At 46.6% G+C, this 15093-nt stretch overlaps 1 protein-coding gene across 1 annotated transcript in view; it reads right to left on the bottom strand.

Moving 5' to 3' along the window:
* Nucleotides 1-15093, bottom strand: part of MTREX (Mtr4 exosome RNA helicase) — a 751215-nt gene that overhangs the window by 333105 nt on the left and 403017 nt on the right. Inside the window, exon 14 of the mRNA XM_086960637.1 lies at nt 11546-11647. Within this exon, the coding sequence (XP_086816763.1) occupies nt 11546-11647 (102 nt within the window). The remainder of the gene's footprint in view (nt 1-11545; nt 11648-15093) is intronic.

The raw sequence follows: 15093 nt of genomic DNA, 5'->3' as shown, positions 1-15093 counted from the left end.
TTGGGAGTTCAGACATACCAAACTTCACTGTTCCATTTCCAAATCTTGGGAAACTAGGCTAACAATACTACACTCAGCCTCCCCCATTCTGTCCTATGGGCAGGATGGCCTTTCACCAGGGAAAATGAAATGGGAGTATTTTCCACTGTCAGGGCCTGGCACCCACACTGGCACAGGTCCTGACTTTTACCTACAAGGCACCCTTCCTAGGGGTTACCCAGGATGTCCTACAAGGGTCTCTCTCCCATTTGTATGCAAAAGGGAAAGTAAGTGGTAGCACTTGTCAGAATAACATGCTAATTTAGCATAATGGGTGCAGGCCCTACACTGAAGACCTTTGTGTCCCCTTCTCTACGCATTTCCTTGGTACTAGCTCTGGCACACAGTGCACATCACTTAGGAATCTTGCTAGTAAGGCAAACATACCAATCGGAGACAACCAAACACCACTTTATCTGTACCTGCACACTGATTAGCAGTGGCAAGTACCTACAGCATCTAACTTTACAGTTCTCGGTCAGGAAAAAAGTCTAGGGTAAAAGCAAAAAGTTTAAGTGAACTTAAGCCAACAAGGCCAAGTCCAACACAGCCAGACAAAAACGCTGATAGCGCTGTATGAGGTGACTAGTAGCCCAGAGGTGAATCAACTTCTACCCAGCATGTGGCCGGGATCACCGAATCAAGCCTGGGGACTGAGGAGCCCGAAGGAAAGACCCCTGTTGACTTCACAGCATCATCAGCATCCTTAAGTATCTTCAGTATACTGTTTACTTGCATCTGAACTACATTATAGTCATCAATGGCAGGGAGCCACTAACACTGGAACTCAACCAAAGATTGCTTTTCTTGGAGAGGTGACTGTTTCTGTGGACCTTGCTGGTCCCCCTGCCAGAGTTGGTTGCATAAATTAACTCAGTGATCGATTAAAAACTTTTTCAGGAAAAACTTTGGTAAGTGTCAGTCAAATTTGTTGAATTTACCAATGCTTAACCGAATTTCAGTAAAAAGTGTTGATTTACTGTATCTTGTAAATTCTGCATCTCCAGAACTCTTTGGTGGATCTTTTTCATTTATGGGCCAAAAATTACATAAAATTCTCAACAGTTTTCATAAATTGGTGTTGAATTTCTTGTGTATTATGTATTTCTTATTCAATTGTCTTGGTGCTGTGCAAATACTTTACACTTGTTCCTTTAAGTAGGCCTGACAGCTCAGACACAGCTACCCAGGGTTGACTTAAGGTTTAACAAACTAACCCCGACAGGTCCTAAAGTGGTTGGTAGTGTTTTACATAATGAAGTCACACATCCATACTATATAATACATGCATTTCCTCACACACGGCCATTACTTAGTCAAGGGTGCACGAAAGTTCAGAACCGCAGGATCAGGAAAAGAAGCAAGATGGTCAGATATCTTACGATCAGGCTACCAATCTACTGGTCAGCAAGACCAAAGGTGATGGTCAATTTAAAATCAGGACTGCGTTGAAGTCCAGAGTCCTTGATAGTACCTAAATTGCCCTGTGCCACTGGCACAGAGCTCTACTTTGCATGCTTCTAAAGTTTGTTTGTCATAGGGCTGTTAACACACAAAGAAAGCCCAGACAGCACAATGTGTAGTGGTCAACTTGAAATGCTGCTTGGCCAGAATAAATGAAACTAAAAGCAGTTGTCTTCTTGGACTGGGGCGGAACATAGTTAAAATATGGCTAAAGAAATACACTGAAAATCCAGGTGTTGTAAATACAGATGAAGGGCAGCTGAAATCAAGAATAAGCATCGGCATTAAAAGCATCCACAAGGGTGAGGCATCCAAACTACTGATAGAAGTCAAAATCCATGTTGCATAACCTGTTAAACAGAACACAGGCAACAAAATGTAATTCACAAAGAGGAGCACAGAGGGGTCTCGAACTGATGAATCCAATTTGTGTAGGGTGAATTAGACTCCAGCCGCCAAAGCCTTCAAGGATCTACAGCTCACAAATTGGAGGATGGGGTTGGAGGGGGGGGAGTAGGGAGACTTATTTGTTAATCCAAATGAGGTCTGTAAATTGAGAACATGGGTAACAGAGGCGCCTGTTAAATATTTTCATTGCTCATTCTAGATTTCATTATTTTCAGTTCTTAGAGAAAGTCTATGGTGTGCAGCACTAATAGTGCATACACATTTGACAGTTATTATTATTATTATTTATTTTTGTAGAGCGCGTAGTCACCCGGAGGTATCCCAGCGCTAAAAAATCCTATCTCCTAAGTTCAGTGGGACAAGGGAGGGAGAGGAGGGAAAGGAAAAGGACGGGGAGAGCGGAACGGAAGAGCAAGGTAAGGGCCAAGAGTGATTCACTGTGAAAAGAGGTGGGTTTTGAGCTGTTTCCTAAAGCGGAGGTATTGAGGTTCGAGGCGCAGGACTAGGGGGAGTGCGTTCCAAAGTCGTGCGGTATGGACTGAGAAACGCCTTCCTCCTGATCGGGCTCTCTTGAATTTGGGGGTAACAATGAGGTTTTCTGTGTCAGAACGGAGGGGTCTTGAGGATTTGTAAGGTGTGATAAATTTCTTGAGAACAGGGGGGCCTTGATTTTGTCGTAGTTTGTGGGCCAGACACAGGGCCTTAAATTTGACCCGCTCTCTTATGGGGAGCCAGTGGAGGAGTTCTAGGGCCGGTTTGGCCGATGCTCAGGCAGGGGTATTTGTGAGAATCCGGGCCGCGGTGTTCTGAATTCTCTGAAGTTTATTCAGAGTCACCTCGGGGGCGCCCAGGTATATCACGTTGCTATAATCAAGCCTCGAGATTATTAGGCCTTGAATTTGCAACTTTTGGGAGTCGGTGGGCAGGAGGGGCAGGACTTTCCTCAATGATTTCAGAAGTCCGAAACAAGTCCCGGCCACTTTCTTTGCCTGCACAGTGAACGAGAGGTCGGTGTCAAGCCGCACTCCCAGACTCTTTACTTCCTCTCTAGGTTCGGGAAGAGGGCCCAGACAGGCTGGCCAGATGTTCGGGGACAGTGTGAGTTAAGCATACCTACCCAAGAAGCATTCAAAATAAAAGAGGAATAGATAAAGAAACTCTATAAATTCTTGTCATGGGAGCGTAGCCATGAGCGTCAAGATGGCGGTAGCACTCTGCATGCTCCAGATCCCTCCGTCATCTGCTCATCGCCAAACCACGGAGCCGGAGTGCTGCGGGCGGATACCGGTTGACACTGGGCAGCCTCTGATATATGGAGCAAGTGGTGGTTGAGTGTTTTGGTGGCCCCAGGAATCCGAACCAATCGGACGCCCCACAGCTTACAACAGTAGCATGCATCAGGCCCAGGCCCTGGACTCTTCCGGTCCTAATGCCCCGCTCAGTAACCGGACACCTTCACTACCCAAGCAGCGAGGCGAGCCTACTGCATGAAAGAAGTGACTGGTGGCTTCCTCAGGGACCCCGAACAGAAAGTCTTTCCAACTGTCCTGAGACCCACTGAGCTGTGACAAGAAAAGTAGTGGGTCTGGGCACAGGGCAGTCCCCCACACCGGAATCCCAAATCCCAACCATCTCGACGGCTGGATCCAGACCTCTATCCGACCATGGTCCACCTTCCTCCCCCACCCTACCCACTCTCCACTGACCTCTGGTGGAACACACTCAACTCCCTAGCTAAGGCGATAGTCCAAAATCCAGAGACAGCCATGGACAAGGACAGACCAGAGAAACATCCCCACTCCCAGACTTGTATGGAGCAATTTACTACAATTGCTGAGGCCACTAATGTGGTCCCCAGCAACACCGCCCCATCGCCCGGAGGGGATTTGGCCACTATTCTTCAAGCGATCCTCGCATCACAAGAATCAGTGGCGACTAAGATCCGTGAAGTGCGGGTTGACATGGCGCTCATTAGTCAGGATCTTCGCAACGCCACAGCCAGAATTACGGAGGCAGAATCCCGGCTGTCCTGAGTAGAGGATGATGTTGCCACTGTGAAGAGCCAGTTCTCGAAACTCCGCTCTCAAACCTCTGAGCTCCACAGGAGAGCTGAAGATGCAGAAAATCGTTCCGGTTGTTATAACCCACACCTGGTAGGTCTTCCGGAAGGCCTAAAGCCTGCTCAAGTGGTGCCCTTCATAGAAACCTGGATTAAATCCTGGATGCCCACAGACCGCCTGTCCACATGGTTCATGGTGGAGAGGGCTCACCATGCCTCGGACGCCCCCTGGAGCACTGCACAGACCGATCATAGCGTTTTTGCTACTTGTTTATTGTTTTTTCTGCCTAAGCTTCCCAAAACGCACAACACAACAAGCCTGTACCACTCATACACTGCACCCCTGTGTGCACCATTTCCGCAGCCCACCCTCATAGGTACCTCTCACCAGGGCCCCAACATGCCCCGGGCTACACGCAACTACCCATTTGGGGCTCCCACCCATGGCAACTGCCCACCATGACCTACAATCCCTGTGTACCCTTTCCTGGAACGTTAATGGTCTCCTGGACAAGGTGAAGCGTGCTGCGGTACTGAAAACCTCCACTCGCTCCAGACCCTGCGTGCTCATGTTGCAGGAGACCCTTTTGTTGGGTGATCTTTGCCCATTTCTTGCCAGTCTGGGATACAACAGTGTATACCACGCAGGCTTCCTGCGGAGTACCGCGGAGTGGTGATCCTCCTCCGTCACTCCCTCCTGTTTGTTCAGAGCCAAATAATCTGTGATCACCAGGGACGTTTTCTGGCACTTTTGGGGCGGGGGAGGGGGGGGGGGGGGGGGGCGGTTGAGGGGACACCTCTCAACCGGGTCACAGCCTACATGCCTCCAGCGGTCCTTGATCCCTCTCTCCACAAACCTCGGAAACTTCGTATCATCTCTACCCCAGGGTGTCACCGTGGTGGGAGGGGATTTTAATGCAGTCATGAACCCTGATTGGGATGCATCTGGCATACCCTCAACGTATTGGACCCGCTAAGAAGCTCACAACCTGGACCTCCCGTCCAAGACTCTGTGACGTCTGGAGAACGTGGCAACCTCGCCTCCACCAATACACACCTAAATCCGCTGCCCACCATACCCATTGAAGAATTTACATGCTGTTCATGCCCACCCCCGATTGCTGACAGATTGCAAATATACGCACGCTTGCCCGAGGGTCTTTAGGACCATTCCCCGCTACTGCTAGACTTAGGACGTTCCCTTGGCACCCTTCACCCAAATTGGCACCTAAATGCCTGGTTTTTACAAGATAGGGACTGCAAAAGAGTGATCAAGTGGGAGTTGCACCAATACTTCCTACTCAACGAAGGATCGTGGCCTCTCCGGGCACACACTGGGCAGCCAGTAAGGCGACGGTTGAAGGAGTCACCAAAGGCTATGTTAAAAAGAAGTATCAGGCCAGAGACTATCGTCCCACTCATCTGGAGACCCGTGCAGTACTCTTGGAGTGGGCTGGGGTGCAGCAGCGGGAGAGATCCAGGCCTACCAGCTTAACCTCATTCGCGAAGAAATCCAACACTTCTCTAGAATCGGCCAAGCAAATGTGGCGATCCTCCTCGGTGCGGGTATACGGGTGGGTTGACAAAAATGGTAAGCTCATCTACTGGCTAGCAACCCGCCCCCTCGCCAATAGGATTATGCCCGAAATAGTTGACAGACGGCAACGTGCACTAGGTGCCGGAGGGGATCCCCCAGACCTTTGAATCTTACAAGCAGCTCTACTCTACTGCCCAGACCCAAGTCGCAAACCTTAATTTGATCTTATTAAGGGATGTCCCATTTGCCAGATTATCCAAAATGGAGTCCCAATCTCTGGATCAGCCACTTACACTGAATGAGATAGACCATGCCATCTAGTCATTGGCCACCAACAAAATGCCGGGCCAGATGGGTACCCAGTGGAATACTATCTGGCCTTTACGGACCTTCTGAGCCCACACTTTCATGCCCTATATACAAAGGCGGTGGAGAGAGGAGGCTTTACGTGGGACATTGACCTAGCGACAATAGTGGTAATTCCTAAACTGATCCTCCCTTCACCGAATGCTCGGAGTACCGGCTAATCTCGCTCATCAACATGGAGGTTAAACTCTACGCCTCAATCCTAGCAAAGTGGCTCAAAGGGGTAATCACAACCCACATACACCCGATCAGTGAACAATCATGCCCCATAGGAGCACAAAACTGACATCTACAGATGAATCTGGCCCACCGACAATTCCTCCCACCGTACCTGGCTCTCCTATTAATAGACTTTGAGAAGGCCTTTGATAATGTGGATTGAGGATACCTGGATGCCGTTTTGGTACGCAAGGGCATCGATCCTTACTTCAGAGGGCTTGAAAGGTGCTATATTCTAACCCTTCGGCTCGGGTCATGACCAACGGTATTTAATCAGAGGAACAGAACCTGAACATAACACCATCCCCACTGAGAGGAGCAACTCTGACCAAAGAATTTTGATTTGGCAAGACCAGATGCATCTTAAAACAATGAGTGTTTTAACCTCAAGTGGGGGTGGATGTGGTGGCACAAGGAATGTTTTATCTTTATTAAGAAAAGGGGAATATAATGCCAGAGACTGTCTTTTTGTCTAAGAACTGAACAGATGTCCTGCTATGAGAATATTAGAACCCTGGCTGTGGACTCCCAGGTCCACACCCAGGACTGTGGACACTGCGTCTTATCTCCAGGAGAAGAGCAAGACAGTCCAGAGGAAAATAGTGAAGGAACTTCATGGGTGAAACGGTCAGCTCCAGAATTAGTTCAAAGGGCAGTATCGAAGGGAAAACCTAATAAAGACTAGAAAAACACATCAATGTTTCTCGTGTACAACACAACAGGTACAAAATGATTTATTTATGGTGGCTGGAGGAAGAAATATGTAAGTGGTTTTTCTATATATAAAAAGCTATGAAGGAAAGTGACTTCAGAAAACTGATGGAGCAGAATATGGCATGAGATAAAAATTAGAAACATTGAAGTTCTCACAGGAGGTTAACCAATTTGTGGGGGAAGACATACCTCATGAAATAAGATTAAACGATTAGTCACAGTGTTTCCTGTGCATTGAGCTCCCACCCGTGGGATGCCGATGTCCGTCTGCTGAGCCAGTCTGCTTCTACATTGTCCTTCCTTGGTAGATGTATGGCTAGCAGGTCTATCTTGAGTGGAATGGTCTATTTCCACATTTCTTGCGCTAATTTTGAAAGTGGGGCTGATTGTGTCCCTCCCTGCTTGTTCATGTAGAACATCGCTGTTGTGTTGTCTGTCTGGATCAACACCTTCTGGTTGTACAACTTGGTCTGGAAAGCCTTAATTGCGAGGAAGACGGTCTTTAATTATAGGTAGTTGGTGTGTTTTACTGCATCTACTGGTGTCCACAGACCCCTCCCTCTGAGTTTTTCCATGTGAGCGCCCCATCCCTTCTGGGATGCGTCTGTGGTGATGGTCACCGTTGGCGTTGGTGGTGTCAGAGGCTTCCCCCTTCTCATGTTCCCCATGTTCCACCATGCTATCACTTCTTGCACTGAGTGCGTTACAACCACTAGATCTTCCCAACGACCTGTAGCTTGTGACCATTGTTCCTGTAGACATTCTTGGAAAGGTCTCATGTGCAGAAGTACATTTGGCACTAGATGTATGCATGACGCCATCATGCCCATGACTTTGCTCGCCGTCCTCACTGTCAGAGCTCGCCCCTTCTGGTAGAGTTGTGTGTCCTTCAGCAGTGCTAGCGTTCTCTTCTCGCTGGGGAACACCTTGTTCTGTAAGGTGTTCATCTGTGCTCCAAGGAAGAGTTTTACTTGTTCCGGTTTCATTGAGGATTTCCCCCAGTGGATGGAGAATCCTAGGCCCATCAGTGTGTGTCACTCTTTGTGCGTGCAGCTTGCACGTCTTGTATGAAATTGCTTTTACTAGCCAGTCGTCTAGGTAAGGGTATAGGTGTATCCCCTCCCTTCTTAGGTGTGCTGCGACAGCTGCGAGGCACTTTGTGAAGACCCTTGGCGCCGATTTTAGTCCGAACGCCAGGGTTGTGAACTGGTAGTGGTCTTGGTTGATGACAAATCTGAGTAGATGCTTGTGCCCCCTGTTCATTGGGATGTGCAGGTAGGCATCCTTGAGGTCTATGGTGACCATATAGTCTCCGCCTTGTAATTGAGGCAGTACCTCTTGTAGGGACGTCATTTTGAATTTATGCGTTATGTACTTGTTTAAGAACCTCAGGTCCAGGATGGGTCTCATTGTCTGGTCTACCTTTGGTACCAGGAAGTAGCTTGAGTACAGTCCCCAGTTCCTTTCTTTGTAAGGTACTGGTTTGATGGCCTGTTTTTGCAGGAGTTCTTTTGCTTCCTCTTGAAGTAGTTCTAGCTCTTTCCTTGCTAGCGCCCTTCTTTTTGGTTTTTTGTTTGGTGGTCTCCTTTCCAACTCTATGAAGTACCCGAACTGTATGATGTGGAGTACCCACTTGTCTGTGGTTATTTTCTTCCACTCCTGGAGGAAAAGGTTTATTCTTCCTCCCACCAGTGTTCGTTTTCGCAGATGTTTAGCTCATGTACCCTCTTGTTGTTGTATCCGTGCTCCACCCTGGGAGTTTTTGCATGGGTGGGCACCTGTTGCGTGACAAAGTCACTTAGAGGCGGGTTGTTGACCCCCTCTTCTATTTTGTCCACGTCCATTCCCTCTCCCGCGAAAGGACTGGTCTCTTTGTTGGTACTGCCAGGGTTGTTTTTGTTGCCCTTGCTGTGTCTTGGTGTCGGACTGGTGGGACTGCTGGAACGTCTAGTGCGATGTTCCTGGCTGGTTTCCTCCCCTCCCGTTAGGTCTTCATGACGGGGTGCCCCTCTTTGTCCCTCTGAATTGCAAGGCCCCCATGGATCTTGCAGTCTTGTTATCTTTCTTCAGTTGGGTGAGCTTCTCATCCACTGGAGCACCGAACAGTGCCTCTCCGTTGAAAGGGGTGTTCAGGATGCTGTGTAGCACTTCCGGCTTGCAGCCTGAAATCCTGAGCCAGGCTTGCCTTCTTTCCGTGATGCCCATCATCATGAGTCTGCTGGACGTGTCCGCCCTGTCCAAGGCAGTTTTGAGGCAAGAATTTGCCACATTCTTCCCCTCTACCACAAGATGCGCAGTCCTTTGCTGGTGTTCTTCAAGGAGGTGTTTGAGTAACTGGTCCAGTTAGTCTAAGATCTGGTACTGGTGCCTGTTGAGTAGTGCGTTGGAATTTGCCATGCGCCAGTGCATTGCGGCATTCCGTTTGATCTTTCTCCCAGTCAGGTCCATCCTTCTGCTTTCCTTGTCTGGGGGTGGCCCTGAAGTTGTTGGCACTTGAGCCCTCTTCCTTGCAGTAGCTATAATGATGGAGTCTGCCGTGACTGATCCCTGAATGTAGGGCGGGTCCTTGGAGGAATGTACAACTTCTTCACCTTCCTGGGTGTGATGGTTTTGCAAGTTGCAGGCTCCTTGAAAGCCTCTCTCCCCTGTGCCTTGACACTGTCTACCATCGGCAGGTACTGGCTCCTAGTTTGTCTTGGGAGCAGTGTTTCTAGGAGGTAATCTGCCTTCTGCTTTTCCTCGTCAACTTTTACCCCGAAGGCTATTGCTGCGTTTCTGATGACTGTGTTGTAAACCCCAATGTCATCAGGCGGTGAGGGTCCCGAAGGATACGTGTCCACGTTATCTTCCGGACTCTCGGTGTTGAGGTCTTACCACTCTATGTATTGTGTCTCCGAGGATGCAGAGACCAGGATTGTCCTCTGGTCGTCATCCCCCTCCACCTCGTAGTAGGAGGCTTCTTCAGCTGCATCTTACAGCCCCTCCGGCTTCCCGACTGTCCTTAGACGTCGCAGTCCTCTTCCTCGGTTATCGCGACAACCTGTGGTCTTGGTTTCCTCGGGATTAACAAGTTTTTCATCCTGGCATCGAATTCTTTTTTGCGCTGCAGGATGTTCTCCATTTCGGCTTTGAGACGTCTTTTTCTTTTCTATTTCGGCGGCGTGTTCGGCGTCGAATGGATCGGCCGTTCTCTTAGAGGGATTGGTCAGCGTAGAGGAGACTTTCGGCGCCGAGCTGGCTTTCCGGGCTTTTAACGGCGCCGAAGTGCTCTTCGGGTCCTTTTCTTTTGACGTCGAACGTTCCTTTTCGAGGACGTTCTTCGACTTTTGCTGTTCTCCAGCTATCGACGCCTGGGAGTCCCTCTCTGAGGGTCCGCTGGGCCTGTATGTAGCAGCGGACGCCAAAGCTTTCGGCGTCTTCGAGGACTTGCCCTCGTTTTTTTGAGAGTCTGGGTCAGACTGTCGAGTGTCCTTCGGGGCCGTCGAGTCGCCTACCTTTTTAGGAGTCTTCTTATCGGTCTCTACGACCGTGTAGTTGTCGTCTTCTCCGGCGACGTTGTCCTCTTTGTTTGTTGAGAGCCCCAGGTCTCTAAGGGATGGTGGCTGGTCCTTGCCCTGCATGCTGGCGTTGGCCATCCTCTGCCTCGCTCTAACTCGAAGGGTTTTCGGCGTGAAGGCGGAGCAGGCGTTGCAGTCCTTGCTCTTGTGGTCGACCAGTAGGCAGAGGTTGTAAACCCAGTGCTGGTCCTTCTGCTCGTACTTGTGGTGGCAGTTACGGCAGAATTTGAATGGTGTGCTGTCCATCTCCTGCGTTCAGGGGGCCTCCTGAGCGCGCATTCTCCGATGGACGTCGAAGTTCTGGAAGTTCTCTGATCCTTCGTCGTCCCCTTCGATGGTATAGTCTCTTGTCGTCTTTTACAATATTTTTTCGTCCAAAAAAGGCTTTTGGTGTCTTCTTTCTCCAAAAATGTCTGGAGCCCTCTCGGGAACGATCCAGACCCAACCGCGGAAAAAAGAATCTGAAGATGGCGCCCAAAGGTGGGAGCTTCCGCAGGAAGCGTGCCGACTTCACAGGAAGGACACTAAAAGGTGGGACGTCTACGCCCACCTGGGCTATACATTTTTTTTTTTAAAAAAGGACTACGATTCCGGACCCAACCACTAGACCGCGGAATAATGCACAGCATAGTGAATCCAGAAAGATTCACGCAGCAAAACCCTGTTGCCATCGGGCATGCAGATGTAGTAAGACAACCACAGCATGGTGTGTTGACAGAGCTTGGCTTGTGGAGGATTGAGATGGGGGTATTTGAAGGGGAGGGGTCAGAAGGGTAAGGCTGGGTGGGAAACACGGCCAGTTCTGGGGGGAAAAGGAAACTAACACTGCTGCTGTGTGAGAGGAGGGATGTGCAGGAGGAGTGGACAAATACCATAAGAGTAGGTTTCCAAGAGCAGTGCGCGAGAATGAGAGTGAGTCACTCAATACAGTTTGTTTACACCGGGCTCTTTACTTTAAGTGGACAGGAAGTAGCAATATTGTGGCCATTTAGTTTCCTCCCTCACATATGTCCATACATCAAATAATGACATTTTCAGAACCTTTTTTTCAGACCAGAACATCTACGTATAACATAGGTTTAGCTCTTATTAATAAATACATCAACAAGCTCTTTAAAGAACAAACAAACAAAATAATAATGTAGTGACGTTATTTACTACCAGTGCATATAACTCACTCACCCAGCGAAAATCTTTGCCATCAAATTTGCGTGCACTGGTGAACAGCACTGTTCTTGCTGGCATGTTAATTCCCATTGCAAATGTTTCAGTTGCAAATAAGGCCTAAAGAAAAAAAGGAGAATAATAGAACAATTGAAATTATTCAGATTATGACAAAGAGCAATGTTAGCACTTTAAGAATAAAAACAATTGAATCCTTTAATCAAAATAAATCGTGGTAGAGCCTAAAGTCAGCAAAGTAATTTTTCAAAACAGCTGCCATTTGCACGTGGACAAAAAAAATACCACAAGATCCACTAAACCAAGTCATCCTCCTTTATGGTACCTCATAGCTCCCAGCCCTTGTTCATCACTCTGTTGCTCTCTTGTTAGGTTTGCTCTCTGCTCTATGGATTCTAATACTAGTTGTTCGATTCGATTTTAAGGACTGCTGTGGTCTGGCCACTTTTAACTTCTTATTATATATTGGCAGCATTTGATACCATGGACCATAAACTCTTGCATGGTGGTCGGGTAAAATGCCGAAAATTAGGTTGCACTCCTAACAGGGAGGGAGTAACAGGTTCATCAGCTGGATCAATTTGCAACTACCACAGTCCTACACATTAGTCGAGTTTCTCAGAAATACATACATTTTCAACCCATCCCATTTCTTAAATTGCCATGTGATCCTCCTGACAAGGGCCTATACTAGGCATAGTGCACACTGCCTTGATCTGCAAGCAACTCACCATTAACTCGATGTGTTGGCTGCAGACTTGGTCAGTGCACCCTATCACAATACATGCACTGTCCCCCATAGCAGCTGAACACTCATAACTGTTTCAGCTAAAAGGGGAATGTCTGAGAGGTCTCTGTTGCTCCACCCCCTGTTGCCCAATTCCTACCAGGTATCTGGGGAGCGAGATATATATATATATATATATATATAGATATATATATAATTAATTTACAAACTGACATTGACAAAGCTGGAGTGGCGAAACGAGTGTCAGCGCTGAGGGGGGTTTCTATACAAATAAAAGATTCTATCACAAATTCTCGTGTGTGCGTCGGATGACAATTCTGGTCTACGACCGTGAGGAGGGATATATATTTATATGCAATTTGCATATCTTTTAGCGCACCTTCTAACTTGAACCTCTTAACAAAATTCTTATCAACATATTTTAGGTTTGCTTTTAAATTGTTTAGTACAGTTATGTTTCATAGGTTTAGATCACGCTTTTATTGTTGGGGGGTCGGCTTTTGAGAAAAAGCATACATTATTCTTCTGCACATTAAAGCTAACTTTAAATGTCATTGCTCAATGTATACACAATATAAAGAAGCCATACTCCATTATGGACCATGGATGACTTGAATATGGTTGTTTTTTTATGGATACTCAAGTGTAGAAGACCAACAGCTGATTGGCTGGCTGATTTATCCCCAGTTACTCTAGCCTAGCAAAACATACTGGTGGTTTCTCCCCAGTCCAGTGCTGAAGAAGGGTTTCAACAGAGAAAGACATTGCATCATACAAAAAAAAAAGAAAGAAAGGCTCAAGAATTGCAGTGGAGCTTGTTATGGCAATTCATGCATGAAGGAGCACAGACCATAAAGGCAGATGACCAGCCAAACTCTGAAACCAAGCCCAGCTGTTGAGAATTTCTTGTGTTGTTGTGTTAGTGACCTGTGTCAAAAAACGAGTATCTAGCTTAAACAAGATTACCTAATAGTTACCTTAGGCTCGTCTCTCCACGCTCTCTCAAGAAATTCCTTTCTTGATAATATAGGATAGACAATAGACCACTGACAAAAGATCAAGAAGCCTCTGTGAGGCTTTTATTACAGGTAGCCCAAGAGTCTCTTCTTTCCACATACCTGCATTGCTACTGAGAGGTTTCCTGACCTCTCCCAATTTAGAGCTTTGACATTTGCATAACCTTCCCAGTACACCAATGGAAGGATTACATCATAGTTGAAGCCCTGGGAAATTGCCTCTCTGTGGAGGTTCAAACTGTTTTAGTGATTAACTGCTGCAGATCCCTGCTGTCTGCCAGTGGCAGTCTGAGAGATCAAGACTTTCTACCGCTGAACACACATGATCCTTTTGGTTACACCTGTCCTCCACCTGAGATGACATACTAACAAAACTGCACTCAACTCAAAAGCCTGCACCATCACTACTCACACATCTAGATATTCAGCAGGAGCAACTCTGTACAATATAGTCGCTGAGGATTCTTCTTCTTTCCCTCTAAAGCCATGCAGAAGACAAGCTAAGCTAAAATATTGAAAGCAGCAGTTCTTAACCTGTGTTTCCGGGGACCCCCAGGGGTTCGGGATGCCTACTCAAAGGGGTATTCGACTGCTTAGGAAATTAAATAATAATAACAGCTTAATTGAGTGTATATAAAAAAGGAAAATGTAAAATTTACATTTTTTTTTAAAGTTCAGCAAACGTGATGAAAATGGAGGCTAACTATTTACGTTGGTATCCTCAGATTTGTTAGTGCGTGAATACAATATAGTGAACAGTGCCCTCAACTGAATTTAGAAAAGCTTCAACCTTTCCTTTATAATTAAAATTGGAAATATTTATATTTGTTTGTTAATTTAATAAAATGTTTCATTATTTGCGTTTTCGACTGATTAATGCTTGTGTCTATATTTTTGTCTTTTGTTTCGGAGTTTACATCATAACAATAGCTCAGGCCAGGGTCCCGGTTTCCAGTAATCACTTATTGGGGCCCAAAGACTCCAAAAATGATTAAGTGGGGGAGCCCACAGAAGCTAAAAGGTTAAAAACCATCATTTTTTAAAGAATCCCATCCTAGTAGTTTGTTTATGATCATGTTTTATATGTACTATATACTGGTCTGTAGAATAAAATTAACATTTTTTTTTTCAAAAAGATATTGCAATGTTTGGGCTTGGTAATTTAATATGGTTATTCACGGGTTACCTATCCTGGAGTTCCTATACCAACATCACCCTTAAAGAGTAAGACTCATGATTCTACGTCCCTAAGGGTCATTACCCTAATAGACGTTCAGTGAGCAGCACTAGTATAAGTCTCCTGAAAGCCAGAAACAACATTCGTCACAACGACTGCCCAGTGCCTCCAAGTCCTTGGATCTAGAGAAGTAAGTGACCCCAACACATTTTTTATTTACTGAATCCCAGTACCAACTGCACTTAAGAAAATCCTCAAATGCATACTCCAGCAACCATATTTTGACCAAACATTTTTGAGGTGGCTTTAACACTCCATTACAAAAAGAGTCAACATGAGCCAATAAAATGATACAGAAATGAACTCAAAAATCAGATTCAAAATATTTCTATGGCATACAGTCTCCTTTAGCCCCTGGATAGGTGGCAGTGAGTTTTACAAAAGTTTAAAGTAATAATGAATAATAATTTTTTCTTAGATCCTGGCAAACAAGTTCCTAGAACCACTGGCACACACCAATTAATAAACTATATACAATGCAACATTAATTTGCAACTCAAAGTAATGCACAAACATTTACTGAGATACGTATCTATATCAAAAGTGC

The sequence above is a fragment of the Lissotriton vulgaris genome, chromosome 3_1, assembly GCF_964263255.1.
Source record: "Lissotriton vulgaris chromosome 3_1, aLisVul1.2, whole genome shotgun sequence".
In the NCBI taxonomy this organism is placed as follows: domain Eukaryota; kingdom Metazoa; phylum Chordata; class Amphibia; order Caudata; family Salamandridae; genus Lissotriton; species Lissotriton vulgaris.
Note: the sequence above shows the minus strand (reverse complement) of the source record. Positions and strands in the feature narration are given on the sequence as shown.